We start from the raw sequence: 23,721 nt of genomic DNA, 5'->3' as shown, positions 1-23,721 counted from the left end.
TATAGGCCCCAGAAGTTTACATACACTATATTATCAAAAGTATTGGGACGCTTGCCTTTACACGCAACATGAACTTTAATGGCATCCCAGTCTTAGTCAATATTGAGTTGGCCCACTCTTTGCAGCTATAACAGCTTCAACTCTTCTGGGAAGGCTGTCCACAAGGTTTAGGAGTGTGTCTATGGGAATGTTCGACCATTTTTCCAGTAGTGCATTTGTGAAGTCAGGCTCTGATGTGGAGGAGAAGGCCTGGCTCGCAGTCTCCACTCTAATTCATCCCAAAGGTGCTCTATCGGGTTGAGTTCAGGACTGTGCAGGCCATTCAGGTTCCTTCACCCCAAACTCGCTCATCCATGTCTTTATGCACCTTGCATTGTGCACTGGTCCAAATCATTAGGTGGAGGGGGGACTATGGTGTAGGATAGTTTTTCTGGGTATGTGTCAGCATACCAAAAAAATTTGAACAATTTGAACAATTTCATGCTCCCAACTTTGTGGGAACAGTTTGGGGATGGCGCCTTCCTGTTCCAACATGACTGCGCACCAGTTCACAAAACAAGGTCCATAAAGACATGCATATAGAAGAAATGCAGTGCATATTAAATGTGTGGATAATCAGAACTCCTAAGATTCTGAATGAGTGCTTGAAAATATTATTTGCCAAACAAAAGGTATAAAATAAACATAAAGTCAATGAGTGAATGTGACTGTCCCACTGCACAGGAGATGAGTATACTCCAAGAGATGGTGGTATTCCGATGGTTGTCAGAAGTCAAATTTCACCATAAATGGACATTTCAACTGGATGAACCAATCATAGCAGAAGTAAAAAAAGAGACTCTTACCACATCCCGTGGATTCCCATCTCAGCGACAGGGAATCGCATGAGCGGTGTGCCACCAAAGGCATAGAAAGGGAAGTCTTGACACTCAGATCCTCTAGGCTGTAGTCTGCATGGATCTGCATGGAGCCACCAGGTAGGTCCTCACAGTAGGCGGCCGAAGTGTGGATCAGGAGGGCTAGAACGTCACTTGTGGAGCTATTAGAGGCATTTAACCTCATTCAGGAGATGTGGAGAGAGAAAAAATATGCCTCCACATGGTGCAGGTAAAAAAGGGTGTTTTTTTTTCTAAAACAACCATAAACAATAAAAACGTGATCACGGTAAATAAAAACAGGTGGGCAACATGGAGAGTGGTATATGAGCCCGACGCATTTCGACCTAGGGGTCTTCAACAGGGGCATAAAGACATGGACGAGTGAGTTTGGGGTGGAAGAACTCACCTGGCCTGCACAGAGTCCTGACCTCAACAGAATAGAACACCTTTGGGATGAATTAGAGCGGATACTGCGAGCCAGGGCTTCTTATCCAACATCAGTGCCTGACCTCACAAATGCGCTTTGAAAGAATGGTCAAACATTCCCATAGACACACTCTTAAACCTTGTGGACAGCCTTCCCAGAAGAGTTGACGCTCTTATAGCTGCAAAGAGTGGGCCAACGCAATATTGAACCCTACAGACTAAGCCTGGGATGCCATTAAAGTTCATGTGCCCCAATACTTTTGGTAATATAGTGTAAAATTTATTTGGTTGTGTTTAAAGAATATGTATATGTTTGCTGGCACTAGATACTATGAAATATCACAGAACATAAAATTGTCTGTAAATATGTCACATTTTTAAATTTTTTCTTCTTCTTGAGAGATTTTAATGGTATTCTCAATTTTTCTGCCTCCTCAAATTCTATTGTATCGCTTGATTAAAGAGTAATGATATCCTTTTATGCTGTGTACACACGACCGGACTTTCGACGGACTAAATCACGTCGGACTATTCTATGGACTTTCGACTGACTTTTCGGCGGACTTCCGTCAAATCCGATTCGGCTACACACAATCACACCAAAGTCCGACGGATTCGACCGTGATGACGTACGACCGGACTAGAATAAGGAAGTTCATAGCCCGTAGCCAATAGCTGCCCTAGCGTCTGTTTTCGTCTGTTGGACTAGCATACAGATGAACAGATTTTTCGAACAGACTCGAGTCCGTCGGAAAGATTTGAAACATGTTCTAAATCTAAAGTCCATCACATTTTCGACAGAAAAGGTCCGCTGCAGGTCCGATGAAGCCCACACATGGTCGAATTGTCCGACGGATTCGTTCTGTCGTAACAAGTTTGGTCAAAAAGTCCGGCTGTGTGTACATGGCATTAGATGATCATGCTCCCAGGTCCTACTCTCCTCTTGATATGAGAATGCAGTCAGCAGATCTGTAGGAATGCCGGAAATGTTTTTGTGAGGTGCAGTTTAAAATATGATGTAATTTAGAGTATTTGTTTGGGTATAGCTCACAAATGATCCTCGTTTGAAGGAACTGTCCTTTTTTTTCAAACCAAATCTGTCTGGCCATCTTTCCCCCTCAATTGTCCCTCATTTAACCTGATATACAGACCTTTATAAAAATGTATTGTTTAAAGATTAAAAGTATTACAATACACTTTCATCAAATCTCTAAAGTATTGCATTTGTTATTTTCAAAGGCCAGTGGTGAAAAAAGAGAAATACTTGTGGGTTTAACCAATAATTGTTTTGCATAATAACATGTAGGAATGTAGTATTTTTGTTAATTTTCCTTTTGCATTTTTGTGATCTCTGAAGCCAGCACTGGGCTGTAGTCTGTCTGCTAATAACAATAGTGTTTTTGTAAGCATGGAGTATTTACTCTGCCACATATCACTACATATGCATATGTAGAGCCAATGGCAGCTTGTCTCTCTAGAACCTATGCTCTTTTTCCAGCATCCATCACCTTAAGGGGCTCCTCCCTGTAGGGTTGATCCTCGCTTCCTTTCATGGCTAGGCCCAAGGCCTAAGGGAAAATAGACTTCTAAGATGGCAACTTCACAAGCCCATGTTAGGATGCCATCTTAGAAGTTTAGTCTCCCTAGGCCTTGGGACTAGCCATGGAAGGAAGCAGGATCTACCCTACAGGGAGGAACCACCAAAGATGTGGGAGAAAAGAACAAAGGTCCAGTGAAAACCCACATATGCAGACGTGGTGAGCATCTGGTTGAGTGGGAAGTTTTACACAGGGACTTTCCTATATTTGCCTTCCTTGAAAGATAAAGATTGAGATAACGCTAGAACCTCACCTGCCAAGAAGCCAGAGATTTGAAGGAGTCCAGGCAGCACAATCTGTGATTTTGAAGGTAACCATGAGAGACCTTGGATAAAGATCTAGAAGAGATTATGATGTAGTCTTATGTTTGTGATCCAGTGCATTTTGGATTTAGACCTCACCCTTCTACCCATATTGCTATGCCTAATAAAACTTCTCTTTTTTTTTTATTTACTACAGCGAATGACGCCCATAACTGTAAGACTTCCCTGCCAAGTAAGTGAATCTGGGTCATCTTTAATGTAGCTGAAGATCAATATTCATGTGCAACTATTAAACTTCAGTACAAATAGGGCTTTAAACTTTTCATGATATGTATAACTGGAGTCATGATAAGAATGTGTCTTTCGTCTACATAGGTTTTTCTAAAATGTGCTTTTCTTTACCGTCTCAGAATGTCAGGAGGTATGGTCTGTGTAGAGGCAGTGTTTGAAGGGCCACTACAAATAAAAAAATTAAAAAGAAATACATGCATCAAAACTATGATTCACAGCAATGTACGAGGGCTGTACCAAAAGTCATGCAAAAGTGTGCATGACTTTTTTACCTGAAGCACTGTCCCTGTACTGCTTAGGAAGGGATTAATGGGATACTCCAACTGGAACTATTCTCAATGGATAAGGACAACTCTCACTTGACCTCGCCGGATCATTTGTGGAAGCAGTCACACTGCTTTAACCATACAGCCACATGTATGGAGGAATTAAGTCTTCTTGCTCTCACTAGCAGCAGACTTGATGCACTATGTTATCTTCAGGATACTCTCTAGCATCTCCTTTAATGACACCCATCCACTGACTCTTCTACCTGAAGGGGGCAGCCCTCACTTTACAGGCCCCAAAGACACAGATCTGTACTCACAGTAGGCAGAATCAGATCCTTCCTGGTGTCTCCCTTCCAGTCAGCTCTGCGGGACCTCTGGGTACAGCTCCTCTCTGACTCTTTAGGCCCTTGGGTTGACCACCCAAGGCTGCACGACCATCTTTGTGGAGGAGAGGGCAGCCACCCCCTCTCTCCTGAACTCTGTTCCCCAGCTCAACTAACTCTGAGCACATGTGCCCTTGGCTTTTATACAGTATCCAAACATGCAATGCAGCATTTCTCCTCTGCCAACTGCTAGGACTGTAGCAATGCCTGTGCACTCACTTGTCAGGTCCCCTCGCACTGTCCAATATGCCTCCCTATTGGACCAGTGAAGGACAGTCAAACAAGCTGAGTTGCACATGAGTACCACAAGCAAACCTAACCAATAGATCCTGCTCCCTGGTAGGCAGAGAGCACTCTAGGTTTTACCTGACCATCTTCCTGGTAAGCAGAAAGATCAAAAATTATACTCTCTTCTAGCACCTATCTAGGAGGGTGCTACATAACTTAGGTCATTCAATTTTCACAGGTTGGTAACACTTCCCATATAGTAAATCTCTTTTCATTGTAAGCAAATAATGGATTCCAAGCAGAAGCAATATGCCATCATTGAGTTCCTGGCGAAGGAGGGGTGCAGGCTGTCCAACATTGATGGTCTCCCACTGTGTGGTTTGTCTTCACTGCTGGTTTCCCCCTCTGTAAAAGTCATCCATCTGTGCACAATGTTCTTGTCAGTGTGTCACCTCTCCGTAAACATTCTGTAGCCTTCTGCAGATATTGGACAGCCTGCACCCATCCTTTGTCAAGAACTCAATAATGGCACGTTGTTTCTGCTTGGAATCTATTATTTACCTGCAATGAAATGAGTTACTTAAGAGGAAAAGTCACTCTACCAGCATGTGAAGAGTGAACAACCTATGTAAGTGCTAAACAAGTTATACCCACTTTTGCATTACTTTCAGTACAGCACTCCTATAATTTAGTTTTTTACTCATAAATATATCGTTAACATACTCCAAACTGCATATGAACATTCATATCCACTGTCCCTGAAAGAGTTTACAATCTAAGGCCTTCACCACAGTTTAACAAAAATAAATACACTTGTTAGTGAGGGGCACATGAGCATTAAATCAGTAATAAACCCAAAACCAAAAATGCATATATTGCAGCTTGCCAATCATTAGACCTGGTGTCTGCATCGATTTTCTTTTCTTTCACTGTTCACTGTTTCTTTCACTGTTTTCACCTGGTGATCTAGCCAATAACACACCTCCTGTATTAGTGAGACACAACTGGATGAATGAGCACAGGAGGCACAGCAGGCAGCAGCACAGTCAGTTTGGGGGAGGGGGGTGTTAAATGTATTAGCAGATTTTAATACAATAACAAACTGAAAAACTCCAACTAAATACTTTATGGTCAGTGTGAGAACTAGCTTCATGTGGTAGCACATTAAGGAGATAGCCTCTCACTGAATTATTCTTTTTAAGGGCTTTTCTTGCCCATTTTTATTTAAAGAAAGCTCCAGGAATCAACAAGTTTCCCTCGCATGTGGTTTTTTAGCATTTCTCTTCCATCCAAAGAACAAACAACATTAAGCCTCCTGGCCTTTAGTCTGGTCCCACAGATGGTGACACGGTACCATTCAGTACCTCTCCCAAAAGCTCGATCCATACACTTGGCAGCCCCTTGCTTCTTTGGCTCCCATCTGTACTCCTGGATGGAGACCTCCTCTGTCTGTCTGTAGGGGTAGAGCACTCCTGACTCCTGGGCAACAACCTCCTATCTGCTGGGGTGGAACCCAGAATCCTCGTCAGGTTTCTCTTAAAAGATACGCACCTGTCCAATTAGTGTGCTGGTGGTCCTCAAAACACAGATCCAGGATTTGAGATTTCATTCCTCCCAGATCTCTACAAGATCTCCAGACTCCAGGTCCCAAAACAAGTTTTACCAACCAATGAGAAAACTGAAAATCCAGTTTCCTCTAAATGGAACAAGTTCCCTGGAGCCCCTCAACCTTCCTGGATGAGAATCCTGGGTCAGAACCTCTTTTTTTTACACAGTGACAGGGCAGAGCACTGCCACATCAGTTACAACAAGCATTTTTTTTTTCATTTTGGAATATATAGGTTTTATATGAATAAATAAAAGCTGATCGTATTTATCTCTCCTGTGAGTGGTAAATGGTTTGTCTCATCCATGTAAACTAATACATTCTGGAAAAAGGCAAGTGCAGCACTATCTTCAGGGTCTCTAAATATCCATACAAGGTTTCTGATAAGTCGGTGCTCTGGCTCCAAGCGTCCTCTAAACACATACAGATATGAAGATTCGGCAACTTGGACATCTGTGTTCAGATCATTGTTAGCTACATAATGGTGACAGTTAAAAACAGCTTTTTCTCGTAGCATGACTAAGGCTACTTGCCGAAATGCGTAAGCTATTTTTAAAGCGGAGTTCCAGACGTTTCCGTGTTTATTAGAAGTCAGCAGCTACAAAAAGTGTAGCTGCTGACTTTTAATAAACACACACTCACCTGTCCCAGGGTTCAGCGATGCGGCCGCCCGAAGCCTCGGTTCTCTCTCTCTCTCCTCTCCTCGGTGCTGGCATCACTAATGTGGGCACCCGGCTGTGACAGCTTGCGGCTTCATAACCGGGTGCGCACTGCGCATGCGCGTTTCTCACTGCGCGTCCTGAATGGCCGGGCAATCTTCTGGGACCTGTGAAGTGTCCCAGAAGATTGCAGGGATGGAGGGGGAGAGGAGAACTTCCGCTCACGTCACCTAGGTGACCCGAGCAAAAGTGGGAGCTGGGTACCTGTCAAAACTAGGTACCCACTCCCCCCCCCCCCAAAAAAAAATGTCAAACGTGGCATGTCAGGGGGTCAGGAGTCCTTAAAGCGAAAGTTCCACTTTTGGGTGGAACTCTGTTTTTGCTATCACCATTATGCAGCTAATAAGGATCTTAACATGGATGTCTGAGTAGCCAGCTCTTCATATCTTTTTGTATTTTGCATAACTGCATAAACTGATACATTCTGCTCGAGAGCTTGTTTTTTAAAAGCATAACAGACTTGCTGGCTGGATTACCAGATGAGAATACAAGAAAGAAAGCCTAAAAAAGGAAACAAATGCAGCCATTACAAAGAATTAGTAAGCTGCAATATTTTAAATGTTTGCTTGTGGGTTTAACGTCGCTTTAAGGTCATCTCACCCTGCTGCCACGCGTATGTATTGGCAAGAGATTAAACAACCAGTGTGTTTTTAACCACTTCTGGACCAAGCCTATTTTTGACACCTGTTGCTTACAAAGTAAAATCAGTATTTTTTGCTAGAAGATTACTTAGAACCCCCAAGCATTATATATATATATATTTTTTTAGAAAAGACTCTGGAGAATAATAATAATAATAATTACAATATTTTTTGTCACATGGTATTTTCGCAGCGGTCTTTCAAATGCAGTTTTTTTGGAAAAAATACACTTTTTTGAATAAAAAAAAATAAGAAAACAGTAAAGTAAGCCCAATTGCTTTGCATATTGTGAAAGATGATGTTAGGCCGAGTAAATAGTCATCTAACATGTTACGCTTTAAAATTGCACGCACTCGTGGAATGGCGACACACCACGGTACTTAAAAATCTCCATAGGCGACGTTTAAATATTTTTACCGGTTACCAGTTTAGGGTTACAGATGAGGTCTTTTTCTAGAATTATTGCACTCGCTCTGCTGATCGTGTTGATACCTCACATGTGTGATTGGAACACAGTTTACATTTGCGAGTGCGACTTACGCATGCATTTTCTTTTGTGCGCGAGCTTGCGAGAATGGGGTGCTTTAAAAAAATGTTTTTTTCCTTTTTTTTTATTTTTTTATTTAATACTGTCCCTTTAGAAAAAAAAATCTGATCACTTTTATTGCTGTCACAAGGAATGTAAACATCCTTTGTTTCAGTAATAGGCGGTGACAGCTGACAGGTACTCTTTATGGATGGATCTGGGGTCTAAAAGACCCCAAACCCCTCCTTTGCACTTCAAAGTATTCAAAATGGCGAAATCTCAGTTTTGGAATACTGCCTTTTTTCAAAATCTGCGCCATTGGCAGCCGAATAAACCATAAGTGATGTTGCAACGTCGCTCCCGGGTTTTTGATCCGATCGAAAGCCAATTCCGGCTTTGTTCAGGTCTTGGACCAGCCGGCGGACGTGCCAGCTGGTGGCTCGGGACTCCCAGTGGAAGGGGAGACCCGGGCAGAGCGGCGAAAGGCCGCGGTGGGGGGGGCATCCCAATCCACTCTTTATGATAAAGGTCAAGCGGCTCATTAGCCGCATCGGTTGTTATCATGAGAGAGCTGACCGCCAGCTCTACAAAAACGGTACCAGGGTGATGCCTCTGGCTGCAGGCATCACCCCGGTACAACCACTTCAACCAAATGATGTACAGGTACGTGATTGGCGTGAAGTGGTTTTTAAACTGTGGGCTGCAGCCAAAGCACCTAAAGGAAACCCTAATAAATATAATAAGAATTCCAAAACTCCACAATCCCAGGGCTCCAGGGCTTTAAGGCCGCAGGTTTACCGCTATCCACTATCTTTACATACTACCCATACCATACTTTTATTGTGGTATTGTGCATATAGATCTGTGGATTCTCTACCCGCCAACCTATTACAGGCAAGACAGTGCAGTCAGCATTTCTGTGAAATGACCAGTGGTAATAATGGCATGTTCATTTAATTGTTGTGGGTCTGAGCTGACACCACAGAGATGCACCAAGATGATACTGTAGATGTCCCATGCTATGGGGCAGAGTACCCAACACTGCAGAGAATTAGATGTTTAAAGCTAAAATCCAGACAAACAGCTAAACACACAGATGAAATACATATAAGGGAACTGTTTTAAAGAGGAAGTAAACCCTCTCTTTAAAAAAAAAAAAAAAAAAAAAACACCCTGCAGGACAAAGGCATAATGAGCTAGTATGCATAGCATACTAGCTCATTATGAATTACTTACCTGAGATCGAAGCCCCCGAAGCAACCCTCGTTCACCTCCTCTGTCGCTGACATGTTGACTCGGCGTGTCTTCTGGGTATCGCTGCTCCGGCACTGTGACTGGCCGAGGCAGCGATGACGTCACACGCGCTGGCGCATGTGCCGTAGACATCGGTGCTGCTATTTCTGCAAATATATCCTAAACCTTTTAGGTTTGGGAGATATTTCTTGCACCTACAGGTAAGCCCTAATCTAGGCTTACCTGTAGGTTAAAGTGGTTGTAATGGGTTTACAACCACTTTAACTGCAAAGATATTTGTATTTCTATCCATCCAGTTCTGAGGTTTATTCAGCTCTGGCACATATCACATCTCTGTCTGGAAATCCTAATTTTTTTCTTCTGAAGTTATGCAACACTTACAGGTTTTTTCCCCTCCACCTGCTCCGTTTACCACTTGTGACTGGACAGTGGAAGGAGAAGCAGCAGACTGAGGAGTTCATCTCTCTGCTCTCTTCCTATTAGCATGTTCCTTGTTAGCACATAAGTACATAAACACAACTGATTGGTTCCTTGTGCTACTTCCCCCTCTCACTGTGCTTAACAGGGACTAAAAGAGGCTGATACCAAGATATATTTATCTGGTTGTACTGATTGCATTCCAAGCAGTACAACATCTGCCTTCCAATTTGCCTTCTGTGAACTACAAATATCCCCTTCATTATGTAATGAAGAAGAATAAAGGAAGTCATTTTTAGTCTCAATTTAAAAAAAGAACCTGGGTCCTAACCATATATATATTGGCCCATCCCTTGACGTAGGGTTTGCTGGTAGCACCTTAAATATTTTGTGGGCAGGAACACTGACCCCTTATAGCCTCACCAGCAATTAAGAACATTACCAATCCCAAGTCCTAGGAAGTACTGGTTTTCTAAGATGGCATCCTGACAAGGCCTTGTCGGGAAGCCATCTTAAGCCAGCCATAGATGGATCAAATCTCAGCCGGTTCAGCAGGGACCAGATGAATTTCAATCCATTTATGTGCAGGCTAGGTGTACTGAAGTTGATCCATCGATTAACTTCAGTACAACCAGCTTGTCAGATTTTTTGCATGCGATAACTGCCGACAACTATAGCTTCTAGCAGTGATCATTGTGTTCTGCTGGAAGGGAATGCTCCCACCGGCAGAACACAATAGCACTGCGGGAGAGATTCCCCCATCAACACTGACTGTGTGAATGGGAGAATCAAGCTATTTTCTTTCTTTATCTCTAATCTATGGCTTGTCTTGGAAGTTCAGTATCCCCTAGGCTTTGGGAATATCCTTGAAACGAAGCAGGGATCTCCCATATAGGGTGGAACCCCTGGGGGTGTTGACTGCAGAAGAAGAGAGCATAAGGTCGAGAGGGAACGAGCTGTCCCTATATATGCAGATGTGGTGAGCAACCGGTTGAGTGGGAAGTTATACACTGGAACTTTGCCATGTTTGCCTGCCTTGGAAGGTGAAGACTGAGATACCACTAATACCTCAAATGCCAAGGAGCCATAGAAGAATCCAGCCAGCATAGTCTGTGATTTAAAGGTAACCATGAGAGACTTTGCATAAAAATCTGGGAGAGATTATAGGCTAGTCTAAAGTGTAGGATTCAGTGTATTTTGGGCTTATCCTAACCCAGACCTCACCCTCCTTCCCATATTGCCATGTACAATAAACTTGTTCTCTATTTTAAATCTACTACAGCTGATGATGCCGTTAATTCTGAGCAAGGAATCCCACCTGAGGTGAAGACTTGTGAGACTTCCCCACCATGTAAGTCGAACCTGGAGCATTTTTAATGTAGCTATTAGGTAGCTGAAGATCAGTATTCATGTGCAACTATTGAAGGTCATTACAAATAGGGCTACAAACTCTTCATGGTATCTGATATCTGTAACTGGTGACACGATAGCCTACACAGGTTTTCCTAAAAGGTTCTCTTCTTTACCACCTCAGAACATCAGGAGGTATAATCTGGGTAGAGACAGTGTTTGTAGCACCACTACAAATAAAAAATCCAAAAGAAACAAATACACCAACACTAAGATTCACAGCAATGTATAATTTAGTTTTTTACTCACTTATATGAGTATATCACTAACATACTCCAAACTTTATATGAACATTCACATCCCCTGTCCATGAAAGAGTTTACAATCTAATATCTTCACCATGGTTAAAGTGTCTCTGAATGCAAAACTTTTATTTTTCATCCTAGATAGAATAAGTGTGGGTTATAACCCATGCCAGTTTTTTGCCATTCGTGTCCATTTGAAGAGATTTGGGGATTTCCCTTCACTTCTTATCCTGTCTTGTATTAGTGTCAGGAAGCTAGTTGTTAGGTCATTTGGACAGGGTATAATCCCCAATCCTAATTAAATTAGTAGATACGATGCACGGCAGGTGTGGAGATGCAACTCGGTGTACATCTTGCAGCATGTATGCGTCCCTTGATCATCCGATCGAGGGCGAATACTGCTGTGCAAAATGTAAGCACATTGTTTCCCTGGAACACACACAACAAACCAAGTTTAGCGCTGTCACCACTATACCTATTCCAACAGTAAACACTCTGTATGTATATTCCTCGCTTAAAGTGTTGCAGCTCTCCCAAAAGTCCAATGGGTGGTAGAAATGATTCTGAAAATATATAAAAACAAGAGAGAGCGCACGCCAGCCCTAGTGTGTTATCATTTAATAGATGAAGATAAGTGTATAAAAAACGAGGGTTGCACTCACAAAAATCCAGCGTTAAATGGCATAAACAGCTCCATAATAGCCTCCTCTACTGGTCTGTAGGGATCAGTTAGCTCACAGCAACTAGCAGCAATGTAAAGTATTCCAGTAAGCACAGACCGCCTGCTTCCTTGTAACACACACCGCCCAAAGCACTCGCACGGACCAGCCGGCACTGCCTGACGTCAATTTTTCCAGGGAGGGGATGCACAGTGATGCAGCTGACTCCTCTTGTAAGCTTCATGCAATTGCTAGGACAACATGTTTCGGAGGTGTGGCCTCCTTCTTCAGGGCTAGCAATTGCATGAAGCTTACGAGAGGAGTCAGCTGCATCACTGTGCATCCCCTCCCTGTCAGACCAGTAGAGGAGGCTATTATGGAGCTGTTTATGCCATTTAACGCTCGATGTTTGTGAGTGCAACCCTTGTTTTTTATACACTTATCTTCATCTATTAAACGATAACACACTAGGGCTGGCGTGTGCTCTCTCTTGTTTTTATATATTGTTTCCCTGGAAGCCCAGGTTCTGAATCTAGGGAAGCAACTGTCAGCACTGAGAAGACCCTCCATACTAAAGGAGAGCCGGGAACGTACCCAACAGATGCCGGCAGGGGCCAGCACAGAGGCGGGTGGAGACAGAGGTGCAGGGACCAGACAAGAGTAGATGGGTGACAGTCAGGAAGGATAGAGGGGGAAGTACCAGGGAGGCGAATCCTGGGCTGAAGCATCCCAATAAGTACACTCCATTGAGTGACATTGGTGAAACCGGTCGGGGAGTAGCACTGCTGGAACTGAGGGAATCTCCTAGCTGCCGGGGGAAGAACTCCTCCAGTAGGAGTGGGGGGAAGCGAAGGGAAAGGATGGACAGATTCTGGTGGTAGGGGACTCAATTCTTAGAAGGAGAGAGAGAGGGCAATCTGTGACCAAGACCTGAAGCACCAAACTGTATGTTGTCTACCGGGCGCTCGGGTTCGGCACTTCACAGATCTGGTGGACAGATTACTGGAAGGGGCTGGGGAAGACCCGGCTGTCATGGTGCATGTTGGCATCAATGATAAAGTAAGAGGCAGATGGAGTGTCCTAAAGAACGATTTTAAGGACTTAGAAGCTATATTGAGGAAAAGAACCTCCAAGGTAGTGTTCTCAGGAATACTACCGGTACATCGAGCCACACCAGAAAGGCAGAGGGAGATTAGGGAAGTAAACAAGTGGCTGAGAAACTGGTGTAGTAAGGAGTGGTTTGGGTTCCTGGAGAACTGGGCTGACTTCTCAGTCGGTCACCAGTTCTATAGAAGGGACAGACTGCACCTAAATGAGGAGGGTGCAGATCTGCTGGGAGTGAAGATGGCCGAAAAGTTAGATGGGTTTTTAAACTAGGTGACAGGGGGAGGGTCCAGAGGTAGAGATAGTCAGCAATGAACATATTCCAGAGGGTAGTATTTGGGAGCATTAGTGGTAGGTTGACTAAAGCACATAAACCCGAGGTAAGTATAGTAACAAGTCCTATTTGCAATCTCGGAAAACACCCAATAAGAGGACAGTATGCGACCGATCTAAACTACGTGGCATGTTCCCCAATGCCAGGAGCCTGGCGGACAAGATGGGTGATCTAGAGATACTGTTGAACGAGGAGGATTTAGATTTTGTGGGAATTTCAGAGACCTGGTTCAACAGCTCTCATGATTGGCTGGCAACCATTCAAGGGTATTCCCTTTATCGCAGGGATAGAGAGGGTAAAAAAGGGGGAGGGGTATGCCTATATATCAAGAATAATGTACAAGTGAATGTGAGAGATGACATCAATAAGGGAGCTAGGGAGGAGGTAGAATTCTTATGGGTAGAGCTCCAAAGGATGAAGCTAAGGGGAAAATAATACTGGGAGTATGCTTTAGGTCCACTAACCTGAATAATACTGGGAGTATGCTTTAGGCCCACTAACCTGAGGGAGCAGGTGGACCTGCTATCACAATTTGGATTAGCAGCAAAGATGGGAAGTGTTATCATAATGGGGGATTTTAATTATCCAGACATAGACTGGGTAGAGGGAACCACGCATTCGTCCAAGGCTCGCCAGTTCCTAAATGTCCTGCAGGACAATTTCATGGGTCAGATGGTAGACGCATCAACTAGAAACAAGGCATTACTAGATCTATTGTTTACCAACAATACAGACCTGATCACAAATATGGAAATATGGCGCAATTTAGGAAACAGTGACCACAGGTCAATTGGCTTCAGCATAAATCACACAAATAGGAAACACAAGGGGAACACAAAGACAATGAATTTCAAAAGAGCCAACTTCCCTAAACTACGAACATTGCTAGAAGATATAAATTGGGATAAAATCTTCGAAACAAAAAACACGAAGGAGAGATGGGTTTGCTTTAAGAGCATAATAAATAAGGGCATTAGCCAGTGCATCCAATTGGGAAATAAATTTAAAAGAGCGAACAAAAGTCCTGGATGGCTTAACTCTAATGCAAAAATGCATATAAAAGCAAAGGAGAAGGCCTTCAAAAAATACAAGGCTGAGGGATCATCATTAGCATTTAGACTTTACAAAGAATGCAACAAGATATGTAAGGGTGCAATTAGGGCGGCTAAGATCGAATACGAAAGACAAAATCCCAAGAAATTGTTTAAGTATATAAACAGTAAAAAATGGAGGACAGACAATATTGGACCTATAAAGAATGAGGAAGGACATCTGGTTACAAAGGATGGGGGAGATGGCGAAGGTATTGAATTTATTCTTCTCTGTCTTCATGAGGGAATCGGGGGGGGGGCTTCAGTAACCAAAACTGTGTTTGTCCTCATGACACATCACAGGAAGCACCCTCATGGCTAACAGAGGACAGAATTAGAAATAGACTTGGGAAACTTAACATTATTAAATCACTGGGACCAGATAGCTTGCACCCGAGGAAGTCAGTCAAGTAATTGCCAGATCATTGTTCCTAATTTTTACTGACAGTCTACTGACTGGAATGGTACCAGCTGATTGGAGAAAAGCCAATGTCTCACCAATATTTACAAAAGGGCCAAAATACATCCCTGGGAATTACAGACCAGTTAGCCTAACATCAATAGAATGCAAGCTCTTGGAGGGGATGATAAGAGACTATATACAAGATTTTAGTAATGAAAACGGTATCATTAGCAGTAATCAGCATAGATTCATGAAGAATCATTCTTTCCAAACCAATCTATTAACATTCTATGAGGAGGTGAGCTGCCATCTAGATAAAGGAAGGGCCGTAGACGTGGTGTATCTGGATTTTGCAAAAGCATTTGACACAATTCCCCATAAACTTTTACTGTACAAAGTAAGGTCCATTGGCAAGGACCATAGGGTGAGTACATGGATTGAAAACTTGCTACAAGGGCGAGTTCAGAGGGTGGTGATAAATGGGGAGTAATCGGAATGGTCAGGGGTGGGTAGTGGGGTCCCCCAGGGTTCTGTGCTGGGACCAATCCTGTTTAATTTGTTCATAAACGACCTGGAGGATGGGATAAACAGTTCCATCTCTGTAATTGCAGACGACACTAAGCTAAGCAGGGCAATAACTTCTCCGCAAAATGTGGAAACCTTGCATAAAGATTTGAACAAATTAATGGGGTGGGCAACTACATGGCAAATGAGGTTTAATGTAGAAAAATTTTAAATAATGCATTTGGGTGGCAAAAATATGAATGCAATCTACTCACTAGGGGGTGAACCTTTGGGGGAATCTAGGATGGAAAAGGACCTGGGGGTCTTAGTAGATGATAGGCTCAGCAATGGCATGCAATGCCAAGCTGCTGCTAACAAAGCAAACAGAATATTGGCATGCATTAAAAAGGGGATTAAGTCCAGGGATAAAGCGATCATTTTCCCCCTCTACAAGTCTCTAGTCTGGCTGCACCTGGAGTATGCTGTCTAGTTCTGGGCACCAGTCCTCAGGAAGGATGTGCTGGAAATGGAGCGAGTACAGAGAAGGGCAACAAAGCTAATAAAGGGTCTGCAGGATATTAGCTATGAAGAAAGGTTGTGAGAGGGTGCAATCAGCACAAAAATAACAATAACAAACCCTCCTTTTGTATGCGAGCTGAACGCTGAAAGAATTTTCACAAAAATCCAAAATAGTAAATGTAAGACAATGATAAAAGTGCAGCGCAAAACGTTGGTGAACAACAAGTCCCAGAATCTAATAAAGATGAGAAAAAGTCCAGATAATTGGTGGACAACAAGTCCCAGAAAGCCTTCGCAAGTGATGTTAAATCCACAAAAGGTGACAGTTCCTCCACCTCCGGTCTTATTATCTACTCTCACCTCAAAGCATGGACTCCTGAGCTAACAGGTAGTCATGCAAGCAGATCCCAATATACCAAATGGGTTGAAGCAGATTGCACTCTTATCTTCAGAATTTCAGCAAGTTGGTACAGGCATAAAAAACACAAACATGTGTCAAACAGAATTCGAAGGGCAGCAGCGGGTGACATCATACGCAGCCTTCCCCCGTACGCGGTACATTCCTGTGAACTTCGTCAGCGGGGCGTGGCTACGGCATCACCCATCAGTCAGTTTATAGGAGGCCGTTGGCTACATCCACATATGATTGCCACCTCATCCCTTTAAACCCGAACATATATTAATTACACAGGTTCTGTGGCTGATTAAGGTGGTAATTAAACTCACTTGGTGCCTTATCTGCATTTAATTAGCCTCAGAACCTGTGTAATTCAGAGGCGTTCGGGTTTAAAGGGATGAGGTGGCAACTCTACATCCACAGCGGGGCAAGGCCACAATGTAAAGCCATCAGCCAAGTCCAAATCCGCCGCTGTTATGGCTACAGCTGACGCCACACAGAGCGGTCACAGCCAATATATGAAATAACAACATAAAAAGCCCCCAAACTTACTTCCTATCTGAGCTCTGGTTCCCATTTATTCTGAACTTCCGTGTATTTCTACACAGCAAGGAAGTAAATTAAGATTGGAAATACAAATTCAAAAATAAAGTTAAAACACTGCCCTCATGTGGACATTAATGATATCCCCTCCATAAAATTGTATATTCAATTTAACATCACCCGATGCTGTTCTTCAGAATCAATATCGATCAAAACATTACCAATGTAATAAAAACCTTACCAATATATTAAAATACATTCAAAAATACAATAAACAGACAAAAAATGTAGTAAAAAGCTCATGTGTTAAAAATCCATATAAAAACCCATCAAAGGTTATTAATAAAATATTATCAATAAAAGGAGAGAGGAAATTTATTTGTCAGAGATGAAGCAGTTAAGGTTGAAGTCGACATTTAACCGTTCAGGTGTCAAAACCTTAGTCACTACAATCCAATAAAATTCTCTCTGACTAATATGACAAATATAATTACCCCCCCCCCCCTCCTCCAATGCCGGTCCACCCTTTCAATCCCCCAGAATTTCAAACATCTGGGGTCCCTATTATGGCATTGTCGGAAATGCCTGGAGACGCTATGGGACCTAAGACCTCTCTTGATGTTATCCACCTGCTCTCCGATACGAACCCCAAGAGCACGTGAGGTGCAGACCACATACTGAAGCCCACAATTGCATTCCAGCATGTAGACCACACCAACAGTACCACACGTAATAAGATTCTTAATCGTGTAAGATCGCTTGGTAGAAAAGAAAGTGAACTCCTTTAGTTTTTTATTATTGAATTTACACTGTTTACACGCTTGACAGCGTCCACAGGCATAAAAACCTGTTAGAAACGAAAAAATCCTGTTTTCTTTGAAAACGGGAGGATCAATAGCCCGTGGGGCTATAATATCCCTCAATGTAGGAGCCCCTTTATATATAAATAAAGGGCGTAAGGGAAGGACAGCTCCCAGGACCTTATCTTTTCTTAATATCTCCCAATAGTGGGAAAACATTGGGAGATATTAAGAAAGGATAAGGTCCTGGGAGCTGTCCTTCCCTCACGTCCTTTTTTTTCAAAGAAAACAGGATTTTTTTCGTTTCTAACAGGTTTTTATGCCTGTGGACGCTGTCAAGCGTGTAAACAGTGTAAATTCAATAATAAAAAAACTAAAGGAGTTCACTTTCTTTTCTACCAAGCGATCTTACACGATTAAGAATCTTATTACGTGTGGTACTGTTGGTGTGGTCTACATGCTGGAATGCAATTGTGGGCTTCAGTATGTGGTCTGCACCTCACATGCTCTTGGGGTTCGTAACGGAGAGCATGTGGATAACATCAAGAGAGGTCTTAGGTCCCATAGCGTCTCCAGGCATTTCCGACAATGCCATAATAGGGACCCCAGGTGTTTGAAATTCTGGGGGATTGAAAGGGAGGACCGGTATTGGAGGAGAGGTAACTATATTCGTCATATTAGTCAGAGAGAATCTTATTGGATTGTAGAGACTAAGGTTTTGACACCTGAAGGGTTAAATGTCGACTTCAACCTTAACTGCTTCATCTCTGACAAATAAATTCCCTCTCTCCTTTTATTGATAATATTTTATTAATAACCTTTGATGGGTTTTTTATATGGATTTTTAACACATGAGCTTTTTTAATATATTTTTTGTCTGTTTATTGTATTTTTGAATGTATTTTAATATATTGATAAGGTTTTTTTTTATTATATTGGTAATGTTTTGATCGATATTGATTCTGAAGGACAGCATCGGGTGATGTTAAATTGAATATACAATTTTATGGAGGGGATATCATTAATGTCCACATGAGGGCAGTGTTTTAACTTTATTTTTGAATTTGTGTTTCCAATCTTTATTTACTTCCTTGCTGTGTAGAAATACACGGAAGTTCAGAATATATGGGAACCAGAGCTCAGATAGGAAGTAAGTCTGGGGGCTTTTTTATGGTTTTATTTCATATATTGGCTGTGACCGCTGAGCTGTAGCCATAACAGCGGCGCATTTGGACTTGGCTGACGGCTTTACGTGGTGACCTTGCCCCGCTGTGGATGGCGTCGACTGTAGCCATAATAACGACCTCCTATAAATTGACTGACGGTGACGGGTGATGCCGTAGCCACGCCCCGCTGAGGAAGTTCACAGGAACGTAACATGTACGGGGGAAGGCTGCGTATGATGTCACCCGCTGCTGCCCTTCGAATTCTGTTTGATACATGTTTGTGTTTTTTATGCCTGTACCAAATTGCTGAAATTCTGGAGATAAGAGTGCAATCTGCTTCAACCCATTTGGTATATTGGGATCTGCTTGCATGACTACCTGTTAGCTCAGGAGTCCATGCTTTGAGGTGAGAGTAGATAATAAGACCGGAAGTGGAGGAACTGTCACCTTTTGTGGATTTAACATCACTGATGAAGGCTTTCTGGGACTTGTTGTCCACCAATTATCTGGACTTTTTCTCATCATTATTAGATTCTGGTAATTGTTATTCACCAATGTTTTGGAATTTTTCTGTTTGCGCTGCACTTTTATCTTGTTTTGCTGAACTTTTTCTCTCTGGAGAAGAGACGCTTGAGAGGGGATATGATTTCAATTTACAAATACCGTACTGGTGACCCCACAATAGGGATAAAACTTTTTCGCAGAAGGGAGTTTAACAAGACTCGTGGCCACTCATTAAAATTAGAAGAAAAAAGGTTTAACCTTAAACTGCGTAGAGGGTTCTTTACTGTAAGAGCGGCAAGGATATGGAATTCCCTTCCACAGACGGTGGTATCAGTGGGGAGCATCGATAGTTTCAAAAAACTATTAGATAAGCACCTGAACGACCGCAACATAAAGGGATATACAATGTAATACTGACATATAATCACACACATAGATTGGACTTGATGGACTTTTTCAACCTAACCTACTATGTAACTATGTAACCCAGAAGGGAGACCAATGAACAAGCCTTGTCAGCGGTGGCAGCACGCCACTGGAGGACTTTGTTCTAAGGTAAGTATTTCAGAATGTGCTAGTATGCGATGCATACTAGCACATTATGCCATTGTCTTGCAGAGTTTACTTTTTTATTTTTTTTAACTTGAGGTTTACTACCACTTTAAGGGCCCATTCTCACTCGTGTTTTGGCGAAACTTGTATTTTTACCACAATGCATGAAACACAGGGGTTGATTTAATAAAGGCAAATAGACTGTGCACTTTGCAAGGGCATTTGCTCTAGAGCTTTGACAATGTGGAAAATCTCTACTATTTCAGCCGTGGTTGAATAGCTGACAGACATAATCCCTCTGGATCCCACCGGCTCACTCCGGTTGGCATGGGTAACAGCAGGCACATCCATGCACATTTTACTGGTTTCAGCAGAATGTTATGACACACAGTCACTTTCCTAAGCCATGATCAGACAGCTGTATAATTTGTAATCCATAGGCGCAATTGCCTGCCGTGGTTGCCACAGGCAACAGCACATAACACAGTTCTCACTGATCAAGGCAGGCTCTGATGTAACACAAGTAGCTGTCCCAGCTGCGGTTAGGGCAACTGCATATGCAGTATAGCTGGTTGGCAGCAACCTCACCATGGTTGCTATGGACAATGGCACTTGAACACCATCTTGACACTCACAGTTCAGCAGTACACAATCTCAGCTTCCCACCATCATCCCTGTGAGGATTTTTTAACAGCAATGTACAGTCTCTGGCTTGATGATTTCCGGCTGCTAGGGGCAATGACCATGCTGGGTACCATGGGAAAATCCCAAGACGAGCCTCCAGATGTAGCACTACCCCTGTAGGAGTTGCTAATGTCAGATTTCCCCACTACTGCACAGCCATGAACATTTCCTTCCTGCATCCAGACACAATCACAATTATTAAGGGTTGCCTTGGCATCAAAGGGTATTTAATCCCTGTACATAATTGTATTTACATTATCTCTTACTGTATTGTCTTACACATTTATTTTCATTGTACATTAAGTGCTGTATATATTTTTTTGTTTACATTGTTGTATTCCCAGAGCTTTGCTGCTTGCTCCCCCAGTGACATGGTTTGGTATATTGGCGTCCCACCATTTGTTTCCATGCGGCGGCTAGGTGACCTCCCTGGTGGATAGAAGAGTCTCAGCTGTTTAGGGCCGCTTTTTCCATTTGCGCATGTCCTGGCATGGGATTCCGCCCTCTGGCCATAGGACGAGCGTGCATATGTGCACGCGATTCCTTCGCTCGTGCGCATTGCGAAATCTCTGACCCAGTGAATCACACGCTGACGAAGACCGGCGCTTGTGAAACGCCGCTGGGTCAGGGTTTACAAAAAGCAGGTTGTTGCCTACTTGATAGTGCTCTGGACGCTGGGCCCGGGAATCGCTCACTTCAGCAAATTCACAGTAAGTATACCTTACTGGTATACCCTCTATTTGCAGCCACCCCGCAGCCTCTCCTAACGGAGCTGTTAGTCAGGTTGTTTATTTATCTGTGGCCATTGTTTTTCTCCCTTTAGGTCACTTACATTGGGTAGAATTGTGCGTGCTTTACCGCACCCCCTCTTCTTACCTCTCCCCTTGAGTGGTGCAAATTCCCACTGAACATTGGTATTCTCACCGACAGTGGGATCCTATTTACCCATACGTACTGTATCTGTATATAAGGTGTATACTATGTCCTTCCCTTTCACTTTTCCTTCACAACTTCCCTCCCCTCCACTGGCTCCAATCTTTTCTCCTTCCCCCTCCCCCTTTTCCCCCCTCTTCCCCCTCTCCCCCCCTTCCCCTTCCCCATTTCTTCTCCCCTTCCCTCCCTCCCCTCTTTTTTCTTCTTTCTCCCTCCTTTACCCTCTTTTTTTTTCCCTTCCCCCTCTCCACTACCCCTCACCTACCCAACACCAACTCAAGCCTTCTTTCTCCTTTCCTTCCTCCCATCCTGTCTTTCCTCCCTTCCCTCTTTCACCCCCCCCCCCGTTTTTACCCCCTGTTTTCCCCATCCGCTTGTTTCCTAAGTTCCATGTTCCCTATTCTTCTGATCCCTTCCCTTGCCCTTTTTCTCCCCTTTTTTTCTGCTTCCCCTCTTTTTTCCCCCTTTCCCCCTTCCCTTTGCCCTTCCCTCTTATGTCCCCTTATTTCCTCAATCATTCACATTCCCTCACCAATCACTCCCTCCCTTAACACACTCATCACAGTCACATCCCTTCACTTCCAGTCCCCTCAAGTACATAGCTTACCCATACCATCTGTCTTACTCCATCTATTTATATACCAGTCCAGTGATTTGTAAGTCCCCCCTAGTCGCCACGAGGGACCCTTCTGGTGACGTCTTGTGTCCTGTGCATGCCAGGGTTTTTGGGTAAGCAGCTCTGCTCTTCCCCCTTATATATATTTATATATTGTTATTGATATTACTGTACTAAGTGTTGTCATCACACTGGTCAAGTGTATTGTTATTGATCACTTGTCAATCAAATTACAGATATTCTCCTGACGAACTGACATTAGACCGCGAAACTAGTTGAGATGCTATCCGTGATCAACTATCCCACTGTGATCTTCCCCGTTTGGGGATCATTATCTTGATGATACACATGGATCGTTACCATGCTTTTAATCTGTATTTGACTATTAATTATGTGTTATTCATTTTGTATTAATAAACTTTTATATCAATCAATCTTTTACATATTTGCTTACTTATCTGAACTTACTCTAGTTTATACTGTACCAAGATAGTCCAATTGCCCCTGTTCTTTAAGGAGGCTTGGTTGGGGAACAAGCTCCCGACCACCTCTTTATCTGCATCCAGACACAGAAATCAATCCATTGGCTTGTTTTTTTTTGTTTTATTAGGGGATGATAACTTGGATGGGGTAAGGGATTATGGGATGCCAAACTTAAATATATCCAACAATCAAAACCAGGGACAACTTCCTCTCTATTGACAGATTTCTCTTCTTTCTTCCACCTGGACAAACTTGGTTGCCTTGTACAGCTTTTGCTGGATCACTCCTAGAGGAACTAGCAGTCTCTTGTTAGTTCAGCAACAGCCCATTACAGGCAAGGAACTCACAGCCCCTTGGTAAAGTAGAACATGTGGAGTGAACAGCATCTCACACAACCTTCTGCTTCCCCCATAGGCACTGACAGCCACATGAAGACTTCCCAGGGCAAGGTTGGATGAAGACTTGGCACACTGCTGTCTTCAAGAGAGCACTGCTAGAGCTGGCAGTCTCTCCCCTTGTCTGTCCCTGCACCGTGCTAAACTACTCACTGTCTCTCCTTGCTCCCACTGCCTCTCTGGTTAGGGTCTCTCCAACTGCCTCCTGTGGTGGGATCCTTCTAAGCCAGCCTCCCAAGCTCCAGCCCAAGGTAAAACCCCTCTACAGCAGGGGTCCCTCAAGAGCCACCAACAGACTCTCCTCAGCACTGCTTCCAATCAGGCATTTCCTGACTGGCATGGCTCATTCCTATTTAAGGACGCCTAAGTCCTCTGCCAGGCTCACTCCTGGGGAATGAGTAATGGCCCCTAAATATTCAAGGCAATTACTCCTAGCTTCCGCCCACTATCTTTTAGAATGTTCTCCAACATTCTAAAAAACAGGGGGAGACACCAGAGAGCTGCCAGGATGAGTCATCCAGTCCTGATCATTAGTAACCCCGACCCAGATTCCATGGCTCAGGCTTATCCCTGGGCCAGATAAATCTTCCTGTACTACCACTAGTAGCACACTAGAGGGTGCTACATACAGTATGTTCACACCACACCACCCTGCCTCTGTACTCCTCTCAAGAGAGCCCACAGCCCTGATGGAAGCAGCAGGCTTATGCAAGTATCAAAATGCCTTGTTGGGTAGATGTCAGTCTGGAGGAGTGCGTGATCCTAGGCAGTCTGTATTTGCATGAAGAAGACTGCTTTAGGTAGTACCCACATGTAATGCTGAGCCTTATTAATTGAAGTGAAACCCAATGAATGAAAGGGGCAGGCCAGTGAAAGTAGA

At 43.3% G+C, this 23,721-nt stretch overlaps 1 protein-coding gene across 2 annotated transcripts in view; it reads left to right on the top strand.

The window, feature by feature from the left end:
* LOC141102908 (uncharacterized) overlaps nt 1-22,397 on the top strand; it is a 253,396-nt gene extending 230,999 nt beyond the window's left edge. For both annotated transcript variants that reach the window (XM_073591949.1, XM_073591948.1), the window contains 3 exons: nt 3,362-3,397; nt 10,782-10,850; nt 22,200-22,397. In XM_073591949.1, coding sequence (XP_073448050.1) covers nt 3,362-3,397; nt 10,782-10,850; nt 22,200-22,219 — 125 coding nt within the window. In that variant the 3' untranslated portion in view covers nt 22,220-22,397. The remainder of the gene's footprint in view (nt 1-3,361; nt 3,398-10,781; nt 10,851-22,199) is intronic.
* The last annotated feature ends 1,324 nt before the right edge of the window (nt 22,398-23,721 follow it).

Source organism: Aquarana catesbeiana, linkage group LG07 (genome assembly GCF_042186555.1).
Source record: "Aquarana catesbeiana isolate 2022-GZ linkage group LG07, ASM4218655v1, whole genome shotgun sequence".
Taxonomy (NCBI): Eukaryota; Metazoa; Chordata; class Amphibia; order Anura; family Ranidae; genus Aquarana; species Aquarana catesbeiana.
Note: the sequence above shows the minus strand (reverse complement) of the source record. Positions and strands in the feature narration are given on the sequence as shown.